Source organism: Cryptomeria japonica, chromosome 7 (assembly GCF_030272615.1).
Source record: "Cryptomeria japonica chromosome 7, Sugi_1.0, whole genome shotgun sequence".
In the NCBI taxonomy this organism is placed as follows: domain Eukaryota; kingdom Viridiplantae; phylum Streptophyta; class Pinopsida; order Cupressales; family Cupressaceae; genus Cryptomeria; species Cryptomeria japonica.
In genome coordinates, this window is record NC_081411.1 from 127,714,356 (window position 1) to 127,739,681 (window position 25,326).

Sequence of the window (25,326 nt, forward strand, 5' to 3'; positions counted from 1 at the left end):
CCTTGATAATGTTTTCCTTGACCCTGATGATTTGCCCATGGAAGACAAACATGAAATAACTCCCCCTCCCAAAACATCTCCTAACGCCTGGATAGAGTCATTATGGGACCCAAGCTCTGAATCAGATATGAGCAATTCAGACAGTGATACCATGGACGTTTACATCTTTACCATCTCAGCCCTCTCTCTCCTTAAAACCGATGATGACATGCCCCTTGTCTATCCTCAGCTTATCCAACATGACCAACAAGAACCACTCACATTAGATTGTTTTCAAAATGACGAAGCAATTGCCAAATTTCTGGGACTCCGAGAAGGCATACCACAAGGTGATCATAAGGCAGGATTTGCTATTGATCTGGATTCCACAGCATATTTTGGGGAGTCAACTCCATCTTCCAGTCATAAAAATGAAAAAAGAAAAGAAAAATTAAAAAATCAAAAGAATGAGTCTTTGAGTGAAAACCGTAAGGCACTCTCTGATCATGAAAAAGTAAAAATAAAAGATGTACGTGAGGGTGAAAATCTCTCTTAGGCGCCCAAAGGTGGAAGATTGGACATACCCCTATCAAGTCAAGATAAATCAACATTGCTTGTGGAAATGACCGAAGAGATAAATTTGGGTACACCTGACAACCCTAAGGTCATTCATTTTGTTGCTTCACTATCAAAATAGGAAAAGATAGATTTTGTCAATTTCTTTCTTGAGAAGAAGATCAGTTTTGCGTGGTCCTATGTAGATATGCCCGGCCTTGATCCAGAATTAGTCCTTCATCACTTGCCATTAAAATCAGATGCCAAGCCCGTCAAACAAAAACTCAGAAAGATGCATCCCCAAGTGGCTCTCTTGGCCAAGGTAGAACTAAAAAAATTATTAGATGTGGGCTTTATCAGACCCATTGATTATGCAGATTGGATTTCAAATTTGGTACCAGTTAGCAAGGTAGCTAGGGCCATCAAAATCTGTATGGATTTTAGGGATCTCAATAAAGCATGCCCTAAAGATGACTTTCCACTGCCAAATATAGACATCATAGTTGACATGACTGCTGGATATGAGATGCAATCACTGATGGATGGTTTCTTCGGATATAACCAAATTCGCATTGCTCTTGAAGATCAACATAAGACTGCATTCACATGTGCTTGGGGTACCTACTACTGGAATGTGATGCCCTTTGGTCTTAAAAATGCTGCAGCAACATATCAAAGAGCTATGATGACAATTTTTCATGATTTTATGCATACTCTGATGGAAGACTATGTTGATGACCTATTATGCAAATCTGTCACACGAGATAGTCATTTAGCCATCCTTGGCCTAGTCTTTGACCGAATGGAAACTTACAAGCTCAGACTCAATCCAAAAAAGTTTGTCTTTGGTGTCACAGCTGGCAAATTATTAGGGTACATTGTTTCTCATAGAGGCATCAAAGTCGACCCTGCCAAGGTCAAAGCAATAATGGATATGCCTCCTACTTCCAATCTCCATCAACTAAGAAGTCTGCAAGGAAAGCTACAGTTAATCCGCTGGTTTATAGCTCAATTTGCAGACAAATGTCATCCCTTCCAGCATTTATTGCATAAAGGTGTCACTTTTAAATGGACTGAGCAATGCCAATCAGCATTTCAAACTCTCAAGGATTATCTGTTGTCGCCACCTATTCTAATGTCTCCTATAGAAGGAAAGCCATTCATATTGTATATCTCTACAACTAAGACAACACTGGGAGGTCTCTTGGCCCAACAGGATGAGAAAGGCAAAGAGCGGGCTATTTATTATATCAGTCGGACACTAGTGGGCTATGAGCTGAATTATTCAACTATTGAATGGGCATGTTTAGCAGTGGTCTTTGCAACACAGAAGCTTCGACACTATATGTTAAATCATCAAACATTGCTAGTTGCAAAAATTGATCCCTGAAATACTTGCTTAGTAGGGCAGCTTTGACAGGTCGCCTAGAAAAGTGGGTTATGATCCTCAGTGAGTTTGATATTGAGTACATGGAGTGAAAGGCAATAAAAGGACAAATCATAGCGGATCAACTTGTCGAGGCTCCTATCTATGATGATCATCCCATGTTGATAGATTTTTCGGATGAATCAGTCTTTTCTCTCATGTCTTCTAATGAATGGAAGTTATATTTTGATGGATCCCATACCAAATTCGGGTCCGGAGCAGGTATATTGTTTGTCACCCCTCAAGGTGATGCTATTACCAAATCCTACAGAATAACTTTCCATTGTACCAATAACATTGCCGAATATGAAGCTTTGGTCATAGGACTCCGAGTAGCGATCCACTGGAATATCACACATTTGCAAGTCTATGGAGATTCTCAGTTAGTCATCCGTCAAGTGAATGATGACTATGAAACAAAAGATGAAAATCTTATTCCTTACAAGCATATGGTAGATTTATTCAAGACAAAATTTACAGCTATCCATTTCAGTCAACTTCCAAGAATTCAGAACAAATCGGGAGATGCGATGGCCACTATTGCTTCCATGTTAAATATGCCCCACAATATGGACAGATGTGAATTTTTGGTCGAACAGTTGTTTGTCCCTTCTTTCAAAATTCTGATAGCAAATGTGATGTGTGTTCTTGTTGGTCCTAATTCCCTGTGGTATAATGACATCTATCAATATTTGAAATCCCAAACCTTACCACCTAATTTTTCCTCTAACCAGTGCCGAGCCTTCATTCGACAGACAGCCAAATATGTCATCATCGCCAACACCCTTTACCATCATTCCTTTGACCATACCCTCCTCAGGTGTTTGGATTATGACAAAGCACAAATGACTTTACATGAGGTTCATGATGGTGTATGTGGAGGCCATTTCAATGGTTTGAGCTTAGCCAAAAAGTTGGTTCGTGCTGGGTATTATTGGCCCACTCTGGAAAAGGATGTTCATGATTTTGTCAAGAAGTGTTACAAATGCCAAATCCATGGAAATTACATTCATGCGCCAGCCCAAGAACTTCATTCTGTTATATCTCCATGGCCCTTTTCTCAATGGGGATTGGATCTTATTGGCAAGATTCACCCAATATTGGCAAATGGACACAACTTTATCATTACAGCCACAGAGTACTTTACAAAATGGATCGAGGCTATTCCTATGACCTATATCACTGGTGTGCAAATTTCAAAATTCCTATTGAATTATATCATATGCCGATATGGAGTTCCCCTTGCAATTGTCACAGATAATGGCCGTCCATTCAAGAACAAAGATGTCAAGGAACTCTGTGAAAAGTTTCACATCCAACACCGTTTCTCCAGTCCATACTATCCACAGGGTAATGGTCAAGCCAAAGCATCAAATAAAACCATTATCAAGATCTTGAAAAAGGTTGTCAATGATGCTGGTCGAGATTGGCATGTACAGTTGAATTCAGCACTATGGGCTTATCGCACTTCTATCCGCACACCTACTGGCGCAACACCTTATTCCTTGGTGTTGGTGCGGAAGCCATTTTACCCTTGGAAGTGGAGATTCCTTCTTTGCGTGTTTCCTTGCAACATCTGATTGATGATGAAATGCATAGAGTCTCTCGGTTGCATCAGCTTGAGATGTTAGATGAGAAATGTCAAACAGCCCTGACACATTAGCAAGCATATCAAAACCGTCTTCGTCGCTCTTATAATAAGAAGGTCAAAGGGTGACACTTCGAAGTGGGAGATCTGGTTTTAAAGGCAAACCCCAAGAATGCACAATCTATTGACATCATCAAAGGAAAGTTTGAACCTAATTGGGTTGGGCCTTTCATAGTTACTGCAGCCTATGGCTCAGGGGCATATCAGCTTGCCACCCCAGAAGGTGAACCTTTATCAGATCTAGTCAATAGTATGCACCTTCGCAAGTAATAGGCATAGTTTTCTATCAGCAGTTCTTCAAATATGATCCTGAAAAAAATACAAAAAAAGTGAAAAAAATTGAAAAGACAAACAAAAGTAAAGAAAAATTCGCCCTCTAGTGAAAACCTGGCAAATAGGCGCTTTGGGCAAGAACCATGGTGAAAACCTGGCAAATCGGCACCATGTGTAAAAGATTATTGCTCCGTCATCTATCATGACCCCTAGCTATACTTTTCCCTCACAGGTTTATCATTCTTGCTTTGACCCAATGTTTCGTCCCAGGCCTGTGATCGGTCAACATCATTGTCTTGCATACTCAGGTTTCTAGTCCTTGTGCATATGTTTTGTCCTGGTCGCTATATATGTCTTTCAAAATTTCATTGGGTGCATGCCCCTTGTCATGATCAATTACTGGAGCTTTCAAATTGAAAAATGTCCTGAAAAAAATCATAAAAATTGAAAAATGTCCTGAAAAAAAATCCCTAAAAATTGAAAAATGTCTTGAAAAAATCCAAAAAATCAAATAAAGTCCTGAAATAATTCAAAAAAAAAATCAAATAATGCCCTGAAAAAATCCAAAAAAATCAAATAATGTCTTGAAAAAATCCAAAAAAACCAAATAATGTCCTAAAAAAATCCAAAAAAATCAAAAAATGTCCTAAAATAAATCCCTAAACAGTCAAATAAAGTCCTGAAAAAAATGAACAAAAAAATTGTAAAAACTCAAAAAACAAAACACCAATATCCCCTTTGTGCATAGACAGATCGCTAAGCATACATCCAACGACACGCAATCACACGCTGCGCTTTAATGAAATCATGTGTTAACAGAAGAAATTTTTCAATCAAACCACACATTCAAACTGATCACAATTGTCATATCAATCAATCAACATAAATATCATTTGTCCTTGTCACTACTATCATGGGTCTTATACAGGGTGTGGTATGCTCAAAACTAGATTGTGTCCTGTCTTAGATGGGGTATCACATTCCCTGAAACCAGACAACATGATCGTCCTATCAACACTTTCAAATTTTGACAATGAATATCAAGATGTTTGTTTGACTTGTTGGAGTTAGTGAGTCTTATCATTTATTGATTTATCTTCGATCATGTTCCTATGTTGCTTGATGATGTCACTGAGTGATTTAGAGTGACCGGGATGGTTCATGGTCCCTTTTTTTGTGGTGTTTGTTGTTTGTGGAATGCTTGTCACAAACTGGGGCAACTATATCATTGGTTGTCTGTGATAAGTACGTTCACTTTGAGAACGCCACACATGCCTCGACCCTTGATGTATGCACCCTAGGATGCTTCACTCATTCCTTGTGTGAGATGTGTCTGTCTTTTGCAAAAGGGGTTGCGTTTTAGCTCTGGCCTTCAATGCCATGATGCTCTGCATCCGTTTTGCTACATTAAATAAAGGTTCTCACCTACTTTTGTGCATTGGTGAAAGCAAGTTTTTCTTCATCTCTAACTGTCCTCTGTCTAATTTCTTCTTACTAACATTTCTTCCATCAGTTTGGGTAGTTAGTTCAATCTAGTGTTCTGATCTCCAAACACATAAGCTGCATCCTGCATTCATTGATTAGTACATTTGCATTATATCAAGCCTATATCAAGCATTTTATCCATTTCATATTATAAATGCATCAAAAACACATAAAAATATATTCATACATGTTCCACAATGGTCCATAAACAATGCATAAGCCATCCATACATGGAAAATAACCATCAACCATAACACATTGCATCCCATCATATAGCTGCATATCATATCATATATCAAAATAATATCAGAGTACAAAATTGGACTGTATGTCCTCAGTATGGCCCGTAGGTTGAATACATAATGTCACACTATATATGTCTCTATCATAAGGAGCACGTGCCTCTGTCACTGGGTGCTCCCTCTATCCTCCTCATCCCTACCATGTCTCAAGGATGATGTCCCTCTTGCCCCAGGTCCTGGCTGTGGTGGTCTCATAGGTCCACTCACCCCCATGCTACTCACTGACCTCCGAGAATGTGGCCTGCTCTCTGTCCTCGATCGTGCCCGATATGACGCTGCTCTCTGCTTTGGTAGAACTGGACTCTCATATAATGTCCTCCAATGGCGTATCTCCTCTCCGGTCTCTACCAACATCTGTGCCATCTGACGTGCACTGGCATCCCTAATCGACCCAATATACTCAGTCACTCTCTGCTCTGCTTGTTGTGCCTACGCTATTGCTGTATCTCGAGCCGCTATCAGTCTGGCTATCTCTCTTATGAACTGATCCTTCTCTGTCCTCAAGATAGCATTCTATCTCTCTAATGTGGCAATGTGATCATGCTAACTCGCTATGGTAGCCCTACATATCTCCATCTCCTGTATGCTAGCTGTCTCTGGCTCTATGGGTATATCCTGCAATGACTCCTGATCGGCTGAATCTGGCTCATCCTCTTTGTCCTCATCATCCTCCTCATCATCCCATTCGTCCTCGTCATCATCCTCATCCTCATCATCTCCCTTGTCCTCATCTTTGTCCTCATCATCTCCAGTGAGTGGGAAGTCCTCCTGTCTTCTAGGTACCGGAATATCAGGATATGTCAATGGCATAGGCCGTCGTCATGCAAACCATCGCTCATACTCCTCTATCATCCCGACATCCACCACATCTGATCTCTAATCCCACTGTCTCTATTATAGCTATGTGAAGTCGGCATATGCTATGTGTGTCTGAATCATCCTCCCCCACTAACTCGTCTCTCTGTGAGATCGAGAAAAGTGTGCAGTCCCTCTCGGTACATCTTGCCTCTCTCCAAACTATTGTCTGACTCTCTCTGGCAGGTACATCTCAATCACTCTCTGGTGATTCACTGGTCACCCAATCAGGTATCTCTCCTGTTTGCAATACAGTAACTCATCACTATCATCTGACCATCCAGGGCAATCAAGATATGGCCTCCATGTGAACTCTCTCAATCTATCTAGCTCATGTCGCCAATACAGTATGTATCCGAAAGGACCCTGTCTCAATGTACCCCCATAACTATACACATATGGTCGGTGTGGTACTACCTGTCTCTCTACAATCGGTTGACATATGGCTATGTGCTCAAATGCCCATACCTGTAACAGTGTGACTCCACAGCTCAAACCCTGCACTCCCTGATATGCTATCTGATGCAACTGAAAATATAGCATGGCAAGCACACATGGTACCCATGCGTATACAATCCCCTCTGTCACCATCCACTCTAGCACTCTTCCTCATCCAATAGGGAATCCATGTCCTCATCTATCCCCTGCTAATAAGCATGCTATAACCACGGCTATCACCACATATGACTAATCGTACTCTGCTGCCATGGTCTCCCAGCCAATCTCCCTCTCTATGATATCTAGATCATCTGCGTCGCACTCAAATAATCTACACAAAGCATCTCTCCCTGTTGCTGGGTCATACTCTATCATCTCCCCATGAATCAGAATGCGGAGGATACGCCACACATCCTCTAGTGTCACAGTCGCCTCTCCAGTCGCCAGATGGAAAGAGGAAGTCTTTGAATGCCATCTCTTTTCCAATGTAGTCAGCAGTCTTGTGTTTGCCCTAATCTCAAGCATGAATGTAATATAGTATAATCCAAGTCCTGCTAATGTATCTCTGTCCGTGCTCCTGAGTCTATGTTGTAACATGAAGCAGTTAGGTCGGTTCTCCCGCATAATCAATGGATACTGTCGACTCTACATCACAATTGGGGCACACTTGGTTAGTTTTAGAGTTTCCTCCTATGAGTTGCATTTCCTTATTTCATCCACCAATTAGGGTGTTTCTTATCTATTTTGACCTATCCAACCCTCATCCCCCTTTTCAGGATCATTCGCATGCTGTTTTTGGTCAAATTAGGGTTCTTAGTGCACAACTGCGCCTATGTACCCTGTCCTGCGCCTGTGCAGCATCAAGCTGCGCCTATGTACCCTACACAGGTGCAGAACATCCTACACAAGTGCAGGATGCGCCCACATAGGTGCAGAAGTCCTTTTTTTCATTCCCTGTGGGTTCTGCAATGTCCCGCAAGCAAGCAAAATTCATGAAATTGACAATATGGGTTTTTGAGATACATACCGCTGCTCCCACGTCGTCCGATCATTTGTAGGTGCGTACGCATTCCTTAAGGTGATCTTCCATTGGAATGTTTTCCATCTCTATGCAAGGGTCCTTTTCCAGAGCAACAAATCCTCCACTTTGGCTAGTGCAAATGAGCTCTTTTCCTTCTCCTTGTCTCATTTATAGATCTTTGTCAGTGCCTAGATGGATGTGCATCCTCTCCATCTTATGCTGGTCACAGTCTTTTGCACCTTCCATTGCTTGTCATTCATGCATCTGATTTTCGATTCTTGATCCGTTTGATCCTATCATTTTCTATCATTCTTATCGATCAATTGGCCTCTTTTCTAGATGTTTTCGACCAATTCCTCGAGGGGGCATGCATATGTCTTTTTATTGTCTGGGGCATTTTCATTATTGTTCTTCGAAACAATGCTTAAAATCACATTGTCTCAAAGAGGGGCAAAATGTAGACATCTAAAAATGGTCAACACTTGCGGAGTCATACTTTAACATTAGCACATTGTCTTATTTTAGGGTTTTTGTGTCGCATTAACATTTCTTCTATGTTGCGCACTTGGTCTTTATCATTTGCAAGCATCGAGTCTTTCTTCTGCATTCTTCATTTGTCTTGCTTTCGAATTTGGTCTTGTCGATAATAATCTTCAGTCATGATTTTGGTCGATCTTATCCTATTGTATCAATGTGCGTGTTCATTTGTCATCATTTTGGACATCGTCAATCCTAATCGATGATAGAATTAGGGTTTGTCCTCTTTTTAATCTCATCAATTTTGCGATTGATTTGTCATCGATCGTTGTCATTTTTCATTCTTGTTGATTTTGCGATCGATTTGTCATTGATCGTTGTTCTTTTCAATCTTGTCATTTTGCGATCAATTCGTCATCGATCCTTGTCCTCTTGTCAATCTCATCAATTTTGCGATCGATTCGTCATCGATCATTGTCCTTTTCAATCGTATCAATTTGGATCAATTAGTCATTGTTCCTCGTTAATTGGCACCTATCAATTTGATCTCTTTGTCAATCTTGGTCAATTTGTCAACCAATCTCAATCGTTTATTAGCATTGGTCCTTTGTCAATCAAAATCATGATCGAATCGACATTAATTTCTTGTTGTCTTGACCTAATTCCTTCTCCTCTTATTTCTAGGATTTTATGATTTATTCATTTAATCTTGATTGTCATTTTCCCTCTAGGTTGAATAGTTTATTTATTTATCCTAAGTCTTCTTGTCACAATTAAATATTTATTTAATTAGGCTAATTAATTCCTCTCTTTTTGTGAATTAATTAATGAATGAAAAATTATTAATTAATTTACCTAATTTTCCAATTTACTAATTTCTCCTAATTCCCAATTTCCTAATTTTCATCAATTTCTAATTTTCTAATTTCCAATTCATCTAATTTTCTATTTTCTCCTATTTTTCTAATATTTCCCCTAATTTCATGGGAATGACATTTCAATCTTGTCATAATTTGTCATAATTTGTCAATCAATGAATTTTGCATAGCAACCATGTCAATTTTGTCATAATTTGTCAATCAATCAATCTTGCATAGAAAGTGTCAATTTTGTCATAATTTGTCATATTTGTCATTCTTGATTTGAAATTTCCTTTCAAATCTCTTCATGCTAATCTTGTCTTTTATCTAATTTATCTATAAATTGGATGAATTTCTTCAATCATGGCCCCCCTCGATCAATCAATCACGCTTCTAGTATCCTTATGCTATCTTGTCAATCTTGCTTTCATATTATGCTTATGCACTTGTAGGTGAGATCCACAAACAAAGCAATTTGGAGGAGAAAGAAGGACAATGGAGAATTATGAAGGAGATATCTACATTTGATTTGCTTTAATTTCATTTTGAATATCTTGTCTTCATGTTTTCTATTGAATATTTTTAGGATTGTTATCATTGCAATCTGGTTTTGTGATTGAGCTAGTTTAATGTTTATATTGCTTTGATGGTTTCCAAATTCCTATCTACATACATACATACATACATACATACATACATACATACATACATATATATATATATATATATATATAGATATATATTATGGATTTTTATAAAATAGTTTAATTCCTCAAACCTATTTACAAATTTGATAATTACACTCTTATCTATACGTTTGTGATCAAATTATCATTAGAATTCATATACACATGTATATAATGCATATATATTTTTGATCTCAAATGATTACGTATATGTATAAACAAAAGTCTTGACGAAATCAAATTTCACTATAATTGGATATTGATATATGTATATGATTGAATTCTTATATACATATACATTTTATACTATTGACCAATTTACAAAAGTACTTATTAGTATGCTTTTCCATATATTATACATATCTGAACAAGAAGGACATAAAAACCTAGGGTCGATATTCGTTTTCAAATCATCTACACATTTTATCTCTTTTAACCATAAAGCTTAATATTTCACCATTACTCATGCAACTTAAATTTAATTCAATCGCCACTCACATCATGCAATCAATGCACATGTATAATTATTTAAATCAATCTACTACTCATTCCAAATTCATCATTTCAATTTGAACAAACACTCAATAAGGTCATTTCAATCATCCATCTTTCAAGATGCAAATATAAATCCTAATGTGGTGTGTGAAAGATTCCATCTATCCTAACGAAATATAAGAGCCAAGACAACTCTACCTGAACCATGTTCTCACCTTCATCATTGTTCACCTGTTCCTGCATTCACTTTGCACTCAATCGCTCATTAGCAATGACAATCCCAATTTACAATAAAAATTATTACTGATCATTCAATTGTATATAAATCATATCAGTACATTCGATATCCTTTCTTATTTCATTAACAGTTCTATTTCATTTCAATTTCATGTGAAAAATAAACATTATTTTCCTAATTAAATAATTATGGAAAAATAGGGTTCGTGACATAATATCTTTGCCAACTTCAGATTCAATCAACTCATTACAGGTATTTTGCATGTTATTGTATTGTCTTGTACAAATGCAAAAAGAAATCGCATATGTTAATATTATCTTTGTTCATTACTAGGTGCTTTGAACAGACAATTTGTTCTCCATTGCACAATCAACACAAAAACTGAGGCAAGTAGCACAATAACTATTAGCAAAACTGAAAAGTTTCGATGACCTTTTGAAAATTCTATTTTCTGGAGATATACACTCTCTCAAATACTCTATATTGTAGAAGCTTAGAAGGGAATTTTCAGTGCATGCAAAACTAAAATCTATGTATCCAAACAATCATAGTTTTAGAAATAGACTCACACTCTTCAACATATCCCATGCAACATGGCCCCTTGCATAGTACTTGAAATCTGCATTATTTTGTTTGTAAATGCTATGTCTTTGTTCTTTGTTTATGTTTGTTTTTCAATCTTCTTGGGTACAAATCTCACGTGCCCTTGGTTTTGGTCTTGTCGAGTCTCAAACTGGTGAACTTTGGCTTTTGTTGTTCCTAGAGTCTACTGGTGTTGCTGGGTTTAAAACTAGAGACCTTTGCTAGCTTAACTGTGTCAAACCTCCCAATTATTGTTGCTTCTTCTTCTTCTCTGACCAACATTAAAACTGCAAAGCTGATTCAATATAGGATGAAAAAATCACGATTCACAGCTACTGACCAACAGTAAAACTGCGCACTCCTACATATTAACACGTTTAAAAATGCATTGAAAAACTTCGCACCCCTACAAAACTTCAAAGAAATGAAAACACACACATTTAGTTTATAGTAATAGGAAACATTTATTCAGCAAACACAAAGGACCCCATGAAAATAAGAACATATAAGAGGACTAACAAATGTTTTAGCAGATGCCCTTTGTTTTGTCCACAAAGTTTTGAGGATGGCAGGCATGGTGTCCCTTTCTTCGCCTGTGACTATGGCTATCACCACCATTCGACTCTGCGACAGCTTCTTTTGCCTGCTGCCCCTTTTTATCTTCTTCACTAATGGCTAAGCCTTGAACTGCATGAATTATCTTAGGAGGAAGCTCTTCCAATTCCTTCGATACTCTATCAATATCTGCCAGTGTTCGATTGAAGTCCTCTCTCACCACAACATGCAGAAGTGTAACATGCTGAGCATTTGGAGCCATTGTATAGGCTGGAACAATCCACCCATATTTTCTCAGATGATCTGATATTTCATATTCATCACTTGAGCGAGAAGGCCACTATAGGCACCCCCATGTCTTTGGATAATATTTTAAATTTCCCTGTTCTTTCTAGATTTTCTGTCAGAGTCCTGAAATTTGATCTACAATTCTCCATTATCATCTTGTATCCTTGTAAATAGAGTTCTGTATTAGATTTAACTTGGCCTGAATGGAGAGCTACCATACAAGACATCACTGTACAATTGCTGATAATTTAAGATTTTCCTTAAAAAACATAAATTTGAAGGGTTTTTAGGGTTGAAACCTCGAATCCCAGGCAAATGAGTTGGTAGTACTATGCAATGATTTGGCTTGCACCTTCCAATTTGTAAAAAGAAGCTTAATTAGCAGATAGAGTAAAAAATGTTCCACTGTAAATCTGGATATAAAAATCATGAATCAGATAATGTCCATTCAATATAGGATGAAAAAATCATGATATCCATATTTCAATTAAATATTAAAACTCATTACTATTTATTACCCTATCATCGACAGTACTTGGAACGGGGACATTAAGCAATTTAGAAGAATGCCAGTGACAATTGCATAAAAAAGTTTATTTCTTACAAATCATTATTCTCAGCAATTTAGAAGAATGCCAGCTTTGACAATCACATTAAAAAGTTTATTTCTTACAAATCATCATTGTGAATTTTAAGGAATTGAAATCTTACAAAGCAAAGTGCAAATTAAATGGGAAAGGTATTAAAGTCATCGTTATTCAAAGTTCCAGTATATTCTAACATCTCATTTTGAATTATCAGCTATAGAAGCCTTAAAACATATGCTCCTTGGCTGCAGAGTAAATAAATAAATTACTATCATGGGTTGTATATTGAAATACAATAAATAGTTCATGATAGTAATTTATTTAAAATTTGATAATTGTCACCAGCCCATGAGATTTTGAAAATTTTAATAATTCTTATGAGCTTCTCAGAATAATTTATAAAATTTTTAAATTCCAGTGATAAGGCAAGTGAATTAAAAATATTATCAGCACAGTGCAGAATGAGAATTTAATTTTCAATGCTTTTTAGGTAGAATCGATATAATATATGTTTTTTTAATAAATTATGGACCATTGTTTGAAAGTTAATTTTTTGTTTTCCTTTATAACTTGTTACTACAGCTGTGGATGAGAAGCACACATTCTTCTTACATCTTCTGACAGAGGTGTAATTTATAGGAAATATAATATTTTTCAAATTAGAAAGTTGCATATTATAGAATAGCATTTTTTGTTTGAAATGTTAATTTAGATAGAATCTGTTTAAAATACAAACTTTTTATTTTGTTTCATATTTTACATTCTAAATTTACTATTAGTTGACATCTTTTTCTTTCAAATTTGAAGATGAATATTATATTTCAAATAAAAAGATAGATGAATATTATATTTAATTAGTTGACACTTAATTAAATGTATATTGATATAGATTTGCTAATTTAATGTTGTGTAGGCATTAAAATTTTTGTTCACCAATCAAACACTTTAACATTTTCAGGAGAATTTGTCTTCCAACTTAGTATGCTATTTTTTACAATAACCTTTTTTTTGTGAAATAATTTTTAAAATATATTGTAAATTCTAATTTATAACAATAATCTATTTTATTTTTAGAAATTTTGTTTTTAATAAATTCTAATTTATTACATTCTCATCTTTCTTTTAAAGTTTTAATAAAATTTAGTAGAGCTAAATTTATAAGAATATTTTTTTTTATCTATATAGTTAAAAAACTTATGAGAATAATTAATTTTATTTATATATAGTTTATAAATAATTAAGAAAAATATAATGAAAACAATTTAAAAAATATAAAAGAGATTCTTTATTTTACTTTTAAGCTATTTATATATGATATTAGGATCTTTATATTCATTATATTAATGATTTTATCTTTTTAGAGGATATTTTTCACATTGAAGGTTTTGTCTCTTTAGAGATCATTCTAACAAGCATTGAACGTTTTATCTTTTAGAGATCATTCTAACAAGCAGAATGAGCATTAGATTCCTAAGGTTAATTCTTTGGTTTCAAATGAGGTTATTTTAGGATTTTAATAATTTATAATTATATTTTGACTACAAACTCTACTAGATAAAAACTTTTAAAAATTTAAAACACATTCAATCTCACTATCAAATTTTTAAATCATCAAAGAAAAGGATTTCAAGTTCTAAAAATTCATCAAATATTTAGACATATTCAATTTTCTGTGTTGTATTTTTTTTCGTTATTCTCATTCACAAAGCCTTTAGGTGTAACAATGATATATAAAATCTATCCGTAAAATCATAGATGAAATCCAATATGATTTTTGTCATCCAACCCACATCATTGCAATGCTTTCAAGAATAAATACAAGTTTACAACCTTTTGTTTTAATGTAGAAATTGAAAACTATATAGCACTTAAAACATGTCAAATTTGTACATAGATAATTGATTGTTTATTTTTTATGCCAGATATGCTAGGAGATATATTAGCCACAAGAAATAGAAAACGTGCTAGAAAAATGAAGATTGAAGATTTACAATATAAAAACTTTTATTATCAATAATAAGAGAATATTTTTACTCTTTTTCACGTTTACATTTAGTCTATACTTGGTACCAATTTTAATTTATTTGTATATTCCATACCACCATATTTATTTAACAACAATTGTGTATAAAATTTGTTAATAATGTATCTATCACCATACACTCTCATACCGAGTTCAATCATTCTCTCTATACATAGATAATTCCAATATTGAATTGTTACAAATAATTCTACTTTTCTTCACAGTTTTTTTAAACTTCATTTTTACTCTGATCCTATCACATTATATAAATTAGAAATATAATTTATTGTGTAGCTATGGATCAACCAATATTGAATTTTGAATCGGAAGAGGAGAGGAGGCAATATCAAAGAGCACAAAGAAGAGAGTATTAGAGAGAATATCAAAGAGAATATAGGAGACGACAACGGGAATGTTTGACAGATGATCAAAGGGAAGAAGAAAGAAGAAGACAAAGAAATGCTAGACGTAGAGCAGAAGTAACAATACAAGAGTTGGAATTTCTAAATAGAGAGGAAGCTAATATTATTACAAATAGTCGTCAAAGAACATCTCAACAAGTCTTTCATATTGAAAGAGACCAAAGGCAACAGGTTGATTCACATTCAAGTGGGTAGTACAATCACCATCAAATCAAAATATTCGGTCAATAGAACAAGTTGCAGAGACACCTTGACCTAGAAGTCAATTTGAGAATAATTTGGGTGCAGAAGATGATGCACAAAATAGACAAAATACAAATGGAATGATTCGAGCTGATTTTCAAAGATTTCAAATGCAATTTCGACACCAATTAGATTGCTTTAGAATGCCAAGCATGTGCTATATTTGTCAAAAGTGTTATATGGGAATTAAAGTAAATCGCATCTCACAAGGTCCTATATGCACTAGATGTAGACAAGAGAGAGGAAACAATAGATTTTTAGCTTCAAACAATATGGATCCCGGACCACAACTAGAAGAGCTTGCAAGTTTGACTCAAGTAGAAGAAATGTTGATTGCACGTGTCAACCCAATATTACAAGTTACACATGCAACAGGTGGTCAATACAAATACAAAGGACACACAATAAGTTTTCCACAAAATGTGGAACATATTTCAAACATCTTGCCACATACAATAGATCATTTGCCAATCATTATTGTTCGAAGAAGGGACCAACGTGGCACAAATTATAACTTTACAGTGAATAGGGATCATGTGTACAAAGCACTTACATACAAAATTGAGCATGATAAATATTACTCTGATTTTATAGTTAATGACAACACTCTCAATGATCTATCTAGCAATTTTGATGAAAATATTTTCAACAAATTGAAGATAGTGCATATGGAATTTGATTCTGATGCAAATGAAATCATATTTGTGGGTCCAATCATGGAAACAGATGAAGGTAATACAATTGATCACACAAATTCAATGGCTTCTAAACTACCTAATGCTCAAAAAGAAATGGAATTAATACATGCATGTATTAATAATCCTGATACAAATCAAATAACATTGATCGATTGGCTACCAATTGGTACATCTCCTATCAATGAGTATGTCACGTCGGGATTACTTGATATGGCATTTCCAACATTGTTTCTTGATGGTAGATGTGATTGGTTAGAGCCATGAATGAGGCGAGTGCATTTGTATGAATTTGTGAAACATCTACTGCGGTATAAAGATCATCAATTTGGTCAACATCCAAGATTCAAATATTTTATGATGAACATGATTATGAGACATCGTGCACAAAATTCACTTGCAGTCTTTGTAAAATGAGGTTTTCATGACATGCCAATCACTATTAATGAATTGCGTCAGCATATGGAAAATATTCCACAATCCCATTTGGCAGATAGGTTGATGTGGTTTGGAACATCATTGAGGGGTACAAGGTCATATTGGGCCAAATGTCATGCAGAATTAACAAACATGCTTCATCAAATAGGCTCCTCTACGATATTCTTCACATTAAGTGCAGCAGATATGTATTGGCCTGATTTGTATGCACTAATGCTAGGAACATCACCAACTACTCCATGAGAAGCTCAAAATTGGAGAAATCTAAATGTTATCAACTACCCTCATATAGTTGCACATTGCATGCACTTAAGACATTCAATATTTAGAAAAGAAATCCTAGAAAAAGGAATGAATGTTGAAGATTTTTGGTCTAAGTATGAGTGGCAACATAGGGGGTCACCACATGTGCATGGATTCATATGGATGAATGGAGCACCCAATATGGACAATATTGACTGGTCAAATGAAGAGCAACGAAAACATGCGGAAAAATACTTTCATTCCATTGTTCATGCATGGAATCCTAGAGAAAATCCACATCAGCAAAATATACAGGCAAGTTTATAAAAATATCAACATATAAATGGTTCATTGTTTGACATAAAGTATTTTATAGCTTATGATGTAGCTAACATATTTGTTTTTATTTTAAATTGTAGACATTTCAAAATTTTCCTCTACATCCATGTCTAAAAAATACAAGACAACTTGCAGAGACAAATATTGATAAGGACTATGAAGAAATCCTTAACTATGTAGAATGACATATATTGTGTAGGGAGGGTGCATGCCTACGAAAAAAAAGAGGAAGGATGGTTTGTAGGTAAATATTTTATCAAATCAAATATTTATATAAGAATTAAATACTATACAAAAAAAAAGTAACAAAATATTTATGACAAGTCTTGATATTTTCTATAGGTATAATGCTCCTTGGCCTTTGAATCTGAGGGGGTCCAAATTATATGAAGATATAGAAACGGGTGAAAAAAAAATTGAACCTGCAAGAAATGATGATAGGGTGAATTCACATAATCGTCACATATTGCAATTATGGAGAGAAAATATACATTGGCAACCTATTCTTTCCAAACATGCAGTAATCAAATATATTGCCAAGTATGCAGCAAAAGCATAGAAAAACTCTGAAACATATCACCATATGTTGATGTGTCTCTCCAACATGGAAGACCCTAATGATTTAGCTGCTCAAGCATATAGAAGGCTTCTGACTGAAACAATTATTGAAAGGGACATTGGTGCTCAAGAAACATGTCACATGTTGTTAGAACTTCCATTAGTAGAGAGTAGTAGAAGATTTGTTAATCTAAATGTCTCACGTGAGGTGTTCAAACCTATAACTATAAATGATGAAGAGAATAATGAAGACCAGACAAAATCTTTCATTGATGGATATAAAACAAGGCCTCTTTGTATGGAAGGTGTCACATTAATTGATGGAGCTAGATCATGGATATATAATCCTAAAAGAAAATGAGACAACAAATGGGAACCAAAGGAAAGAGTAGCAATTGTTAGAGTTTTTCCTAGGTTTGTATCTCTTCCTCCTCGTGAGTCAAATAAATGGATTGACTTCTGTTTATCAGAGTTATTACTCTACAAACCATTTCGTGACATAGAAAGGGATATTGGTCATGATGATGACTCTATAATAGAAAATTGGGAGTCATTTACCTACAATCCTTGGCATGTCGAATGGACAACAAGTATGGAAAATGCATAGGCTAATAGTGATTCAGAAATTGAAGAGAATGAAGTTATTTAGAGAAATACCACAGAGCATGAATGGGAAATTATATCTAGGCTACATCATGGTCAAAATATACAATTTTTAGAAATAGATATGTTGGGGAGAAGAGACATTGATAGACATACAAATTGGTCTGCTGATTATCAAGGTGAAGAGTACACAACTACAACAATCAGTTTCATAACTAACATGAAGGATCATGGATGTCTTATATATGATGATATACCCCAATGCATCAACTACACGACCCTCAGTGATAAGCAAAAAAAGGCAGTTGATATAATTATGACACACTATCAGAGGAATCAAAATAAAGTGCCATTGTTCATGATAATTCAGGGAACAACAGGTACAGGAAAGTCATATTTAATTGGTGCCATCAGTCAAGCTCTTGAAAATGTTGCAATTCCATCTCATTCTCCTCTTCTATTACTCGCACCAACAGGAGTTGCAACATTCAATATAGGGGCCTCTATAGTTCATTTAAAATTGAGATTCCCAATACGAGATTTCACTCAGCTACAAGGAACAAGACTTGCCATTTTTCAAGAAGAAATGGCACATATCAAGTACATTTTGATTGATGAAATGAGCGTCATTGGTCAAAACATGTTGGAAAACATAGATTCTCAACTCCGACAAGCATACCCACAAAGTGCACACCTAAGTTTTGTAGGTATGCATTTCATTTTGACTAATGAGGAAAAATAAATTTCAATAACAATATTATATATTTTGAAAAATAATTATTTTGAATTATCTTTCAGGTATATCTATGATTTTGGTAGGAGATTTGGGTCAATTGCCTCCAGCTAATGATAGACCTGCATATGCCAGTAATAGACGGGCAAAGATACTATGGGAGGAATTCAAAATTATGGTTACTTTAGATAAAATATTCAGACAAGATGGAGAAAATATTCAGCAACAAAGATTTTATCAACTTTTGACAAATCTAAGAGATGCAAACCCACAAATTGATGATTGGAAGCTGCTAATGATGAGAACCCCTACTAGCATAGATAATGCAAGTAATTCTGAATTTGAAAATACCGTCCATTTGTTCTCCACAAATGACAATGTTCATAGTCATAATAAAAAAATGTTATATTCATTGAGGCATCCCATTGCACGAAGTGTGGCAACAAAAGTAGGAAGTGTTAATATAGGAGAAGATTTCTCAACTAGTGAACTTGATCTAGAGTTATTGATCAGTAAGAATTCAAGGGTCATGCTAACTTCAAACCTTTGGATACAAGCAGGTCTTGTAAATGGAGCTTTGGGATATGTTCAAAAGATTGTCTACAAGCCAGGAAGTGCTCCACCTGACCCACCGACATATCTGATGGTTGAATTTGATAATTACTTAGGATTACCATTTGAAGATCAACATCCAAATACAATTCCAATAACAACAATACAAAAGGGCAGAACACTTCAGCTACCATTGAGATTGGCATGGGCATTGACTATGCATAAGTCTCAAGGATTGACTCTTCCAAAAGTAACTATTGATATAGGACCAAGAGAAAGAACTGGATTGACATTTGTTGTAGTATCTCGAATAAAATCTCTAGAGGGTTTGAGAATAATGCCACCATTTACATATGATCGTTATGAGAAAATGAAAAAGGGTAGACAACTTGCGAAGCGCAAGGCTGAGGAAAATAGGCTGAAACTTTTGGAAGATAATTGATGTAATATATTTTTTGTTGAATTTTTTTTATTGTCTTTCACACATGTGTTCTCTATTGCCACTATAATTATTTCTAATATTTAATATATCATATATGCTTTCACAATGTTTATTCAATAATTATAAATGATAAGAAATATTACATGAATTTAATCAATGAAAGGTTTTTTATTTCCGTACAAATCTCTAGAGGGCTTTAAAATAATATTACCATTCATTATGAGAAAATAAAAAAAGGTAGACAACTTTCCAAAAATAAGGCTAAATAAAATAAACTCAAATTTGTAGAAGATTAAATTTGCACGTATATATTTTTTTGATCAAATTTGCTTCCATGGCTCTAATACTTGTGTTATGTCTGCCCACCACAAATAATTGTTAACATTTTATACACCACTAAGTGCTTCCACAATATCTATTAAATATACAAATATAAATTATTATTTTATGTTACATAAATTTAAACAAGCCATTTTTTATTTAATTCCATATCCAGTATAAATTTCATTTGAAATGTGAAGGATATTTCCTTTTGATAGCCATATTTCTTAGATGCACCTAATATAATATTGCATCTTTTTTTATATCATCATGGTAAAGAAAATTCGTACATGTATGAATTGTTATGGTCCTCCTTGTGTTTAATATACTAACTTGGAAAACAATGTATGTATGTATGTATATCTCTTTGATTAAAAATGTATGAATATATATTTTAGGTACTTTGATAACATTCATTTGCTTAATGTTTATTACCCTTTATGTGATTTTCTATTTAAATTGGAAAGTATATTCCTTGAGCAATTTAATAGTAATTTAAGAGCTAATAATAATTTGCATGCATGTCAGGAAGATGTCTGATAATATACGTACAAAATGGGTGTCCACTTGGATGTCAATGTATCACCCGTATCTTCCACGCAATGACCTCCTTTGTATAGAGGAATTGAGTGTCCGCTATTGGGTCAGAGATAGGATGGTCAAGAAAATTAACAACAATGGATTAAGGACCAATTAATTCAAATTTGAAAATTATGCTCTATATTTTAACTTCTTATATGAATTGAAGATCAAAATGAACTTAGATGTCAGATTTTATAATCTTCAAATTGAGATTATAGATTTGTATGGTTGGTCGATTGCTCTATACCATGAGATTCGAGATCTTTACCTTGTTGGATGCATTTGGAGGATCATTATTACACCAACAACAAAAATTGAGAATCACACTCTATCTGGTCAATTTAGAATGAAGTTTATGAGATTTCTTAAGGGACAATCACGGATCAGTTATCACATAGGCCCACCTGAGGAATGGTTTCTTACTACTCTTAAGCTCGGGTACTCTATAAGATTCACAGTGCATCAAGTTATGCCATCATTTAGGTTGTTGCATACATACTATGGGATACCTGCCTTGTATGCAATGAAGTCCAATGTGACAATTAAAGTTCGGACTATTCTTGACAATACTGAAGATCGAGAGATATTACTTATGCATCCATGGTTAAGAAAGTGAAAGTAATCTATAGATATTATTTGATAAATGTGTGCAAACTATTTAAAGATTGCATTTATGACTATATTCAATTAGGCTATTTTTATATTATTATTTGATGCAATTAAGCCTAAATTCAATTTTCATAATATTTTGTAACTATTGTTGTAAAATTGCTAAGAATGTGATCTTTTATGGTTTATGTATTCTTTCTTGCATCAAACAAAACTAATGAACTTGGTGACTACAAAAAAATTGTCAATGTTTGTTATGTTGTTAATTATATTTTATTGGTTATTTAATAATCAAATAGAAAGATTAATTTTTTTATTGTCACATCATTTGCTTATGATTTTATATTTTTTGTGGTATTTCATATGATTTTGGTGACATCTCAACAAAGTAAGCCAGCTAATATCATATTTTAATGGTTGAATTTTTTCAATGACTATGAGGTATTTTCATTATTTATTTCATGTACAATTTGTATTTCTTAATATTATTTTTTTATAATTTTATTTTATTTCAAATTATGAATTATTTTATTCTCAGTGTACCTTAATACTAATCTTAGTTTTATTGTTTTTTATTTTTAGCAAAAAGTTGAAACTATGGATGCTTCACAGAATGAATCAGAAATCATTGTTGAGAGCGCTCATGCTTCTGTAAACTCTAATAATTTTGTCGAACCCCCTATCGACAAATGTGCAAGAACCATTTTAGAGTATTGCAACAAAATCGTTAGAGAAATTGAAAACACTGCCTTAATGATAGATGATGTTGAGGAACTCGAAATATTGGAAATGGAAGATGTTGCAAGGAAAACTCATGAGGCATATACAATAGAGGCTGGATTTCCAGCTATGTTGAAAGAAGTATATCGTGATCACTATGAAAACAAAGGTCGTAATACTATTCTCATCACTGAAGAATTTGCAATGGGTTTACACCATTACAATGGAGTGTTATTACTATAGTTACTTTGTATTTGATTTTCAATATTTTTTATTTTTACAAACATTTTACACATTTTAGAAATATTTATCGATTTTGTTTGACTTATATTATGATATAAGAGAAATAATATTTTTTGGGTAGGATTAGTGTGGGATATTATGTGAGGTTTCCATTAAAATTGTTATATGTAAATACATTTTCTTCTATCAATTTGATGATTTATAATGCATGTGTTGAATTGTTCTTATCTTCCTGCAACATACCTATAATAATATATTTATAGTGATTCTATAAATTGTTGCAATTGTTTTCTTGCATAGTTCTCTCTTGTCAAATAGAAGGTATGGTGATTTATTCATTGTTTATGAATTCTGGGATACTATGTGAGATTTCTATTCGAAAATGCTATATGTAAAAATATTTTCTTCTATCAATATGATGATTTATAAAGCATTTGGTTGGTTATTTTGATCTTCTTGCATAGCTCCTCTAATAACATATTTATAGTGAATCTTTTGATTGATGCAAGTATTTTTCTTGCATAGCTCTCATTTGTCACATAGAAGGTAAAATGATTTATTCATTTCTATGAATCTTAAATATTTTGAAATTAGATATCTCTCAGAAAATTTTACATAGATTTTTTAAAATATAAGTATACTAATATAAGGTGCCAAGTTACTCCTCAAGCTTTTCTGTCCATTAATCCAAGTCTAATATAGTATGACCCTTGATCTGCACAAGGGCCATTCACTGAAGGTATTATAAAATCGTTTCTGCAGTTTTCTCCTTACCAGATTCTGAAAATGGAAACTACGAGGAATGAGGCAAAAGTAGTTGAATTACAATTGAACACTCTCATGTCGGTAACCGAGACGTTTAATCAAACCCTACCATGACTCAACAGTGGCATCTTCATCATTTCTTTAATGGTGCAGGCCAGCTTTACCATTTCTATAACCTTCTTTTGCCCCTCTCAAAGCAAGCCAACAAAATGGCAATGGAGATGTGGTCGAATCTCGGGACGCTCACGGCAACCATATTTTTCGTGGCAACAATGGCCAGGAATTACCTCCCTCGCGAACTCTACGAATATTTCAGAGAACCACTGCGCAGGCTTGCCCGATATCTGTCTCCATACATCATTTTAGTGATTGAGGAGAACGAAGGCATCAAGATCAACGATCTTTACGAATCGGTGCAGATTTATTTGAGGACGCTATCCTCTTCCGCCGCCGCCAGATTGAAGCTCAGCAAACCCCAAAAAGCCACGGCTTTTACCTTCACCATGGACAAGGGCCAACAAATCATGGACGAATTTCAGGGCTTCAAAGCCTGGTGGACTCTCCGCAGCAGAGAATGCAAGCCACCTCTGTTTTCCAGATATAACACCTCTGACGAGAAGCGCCACTTTGAGCTGAAATTCCACAAGAAGGACAAAGCCAGGGTTTTTGAAACCTATCTTCCGCATGTAATTGCGGAGGCCAAAATCTTGGTGTTGAAAAACCGGCAGCGGAAGATTTACACCAACAAACGGGGTAAATCGCACTCGTAGCAGGACAGAAACCGCGTTTGGACGCCGATGGTTTTCGAACACCCTGCAACTTTTGGAACCCTAGCTCTTGACCCGGAGGTAAAGGATGACATAATGGAGGACTGCAGAAAGTTTTCTCAGAGGGAAAATTATTATAAGAAGCTCGGCCGTGCGTGGAAACCGGGATATTTGCTCTACGGCCCGCCCGGCACCAGAAAATCGAGCATGATCGCTGCCATTTCGAATTTTCTGGAGTATGATATTTATGACCTGGAATTAGCTGAGGTCAAGACCAACACTGAGCTAAGGAAGCTTTTGATCGGGACAACAAATGAGTCTATTATTGTGATTGAGGACATCGACTGCTCACTGGATTTGTCCGACCGGAAAAAGAAGGCGAAGAAAAGGAGCAAGGAAGAGCAAAACCCTAAGAAAGATGAGAGAGACAGTGACGAGAGCAAAGTTACTTTGTCTGGGGTTTTAAATTTTACAGATGGTTTGTGGTCGTGCTGTGGCAGCGAAAAGATTATTATTTTTACCAGGAATCATGTTGATCGGCTAGACCCTGCGCTTCTTCGATCGGGCCGCATGGATAAGCATATTCATTTGTCTTTCTGCACTTTTTCTACGTTTTAAGTTCTTTTCTGGAAATTGTCTTGGGGTTGAAGATCATCCTCTGTTTGAAAAAGTTGAGGTTTTGATGAAGAAGGCGGAGATCACGCCGACGGATGTGACTGAGGAATTGATGAGGGTGTGTGACAATCCCACCGCTGCTCTTGAAAAGTCTGCCGTGAAAAATGAGATTGCACCGGAGAATGAAAGTGTAGAAGACAATTTAGTTGCAGATGCATCTTCTCCGGTCGCTGTCATAGGTGAAGATTCCAGTTTAAATTAAAAAGTTTCAGCAGAATAAGAATATGCTTGAACTCAATGTCGTTTTTTTTCTTTCTAGTAAACAAGTAAACGTAACTTGTTATTTTATTTTTTAATTTTTTTTCCAAATGTAGAAAGAGTAGAAGACAATTTAGTTGCAGAGAATCTTCTCCGGTCGTTGGTATAAGTGAAAACCCAAGTTTAAATTGAAAAGCTTCAGAAAAGTGGGAACATGCTTGGACTCAAATGTCTTCCATTTTTGTTTTTAATATACTCTGCTTGGTTATTCTTATCGATCACCAGGAAAACTCCTATCATGGAAAAGTAATTTGTAATTTTATTTCAGGAAAATTTTCTCTATTTATGCAGTTAATCATTAAACCCCATTCTTCTTATTAGCGTATGACTTTAATCTCTAAATTT

At 34.9% G+C, this 25,326-nt stretch overlaps 3 protein-coding genes across 3 annotated transcripts; all 3 read left to right on the forward strand.

Moving 5' to 3' along the window:
- Positions 1-18,534: 18,534 nt before the first annotated feature.
- On the forward strand, positions 18,535-20,041 carry LOC131072353 (uncharacterized). The gene is made up of 2 exons (XM_058008491.2): positions 18,535-19,021; positions 19,113-20,041. Exons 1-2 carry the CDS (start codon positions 18,535-18,537, stop codon positions 20,039-20,041), a joined length of 1,416 nt encoding a protein of 471 aa, XP_057864474.2.
- Positions 20,042-23,490: 3,449 nt separating this feature from the next.
- On the forward strand, positions 23,491-24,051 carry LOC131856507 (AAA-ATPase ASD, mitochondrial-like). Its single transcript, XM_059208319.1, has one exon. It carries the CDS (start codon positions 23,491-23,493, stop codon positions 24,049-24,051), a length of 561 nt encoding a protein of 186 aa, XP_059064302.1.
- A 16-nt stretch (positions 24,052-24,067) lies between these two features.
- LOC131072352 (AAA-ATPase At4g25835-like) lies at positions 24,068-24,669 on the forward strand. Its single transcript, XM_059207869.1, has one exon. It carries the CDS (start codon positions 24,079-24,081, stop codon positions 24,664-24,666), a length of 588 nt encoding a protein of 195 aa, XP_059063852.1. The 5' UTR covers positions 24,068-24,078; the 3' UTR covers positions 24,667-24,669.
- The last annotated feature ends 657 nt before the right edge of the window (positions 24,670-25,326 follow it).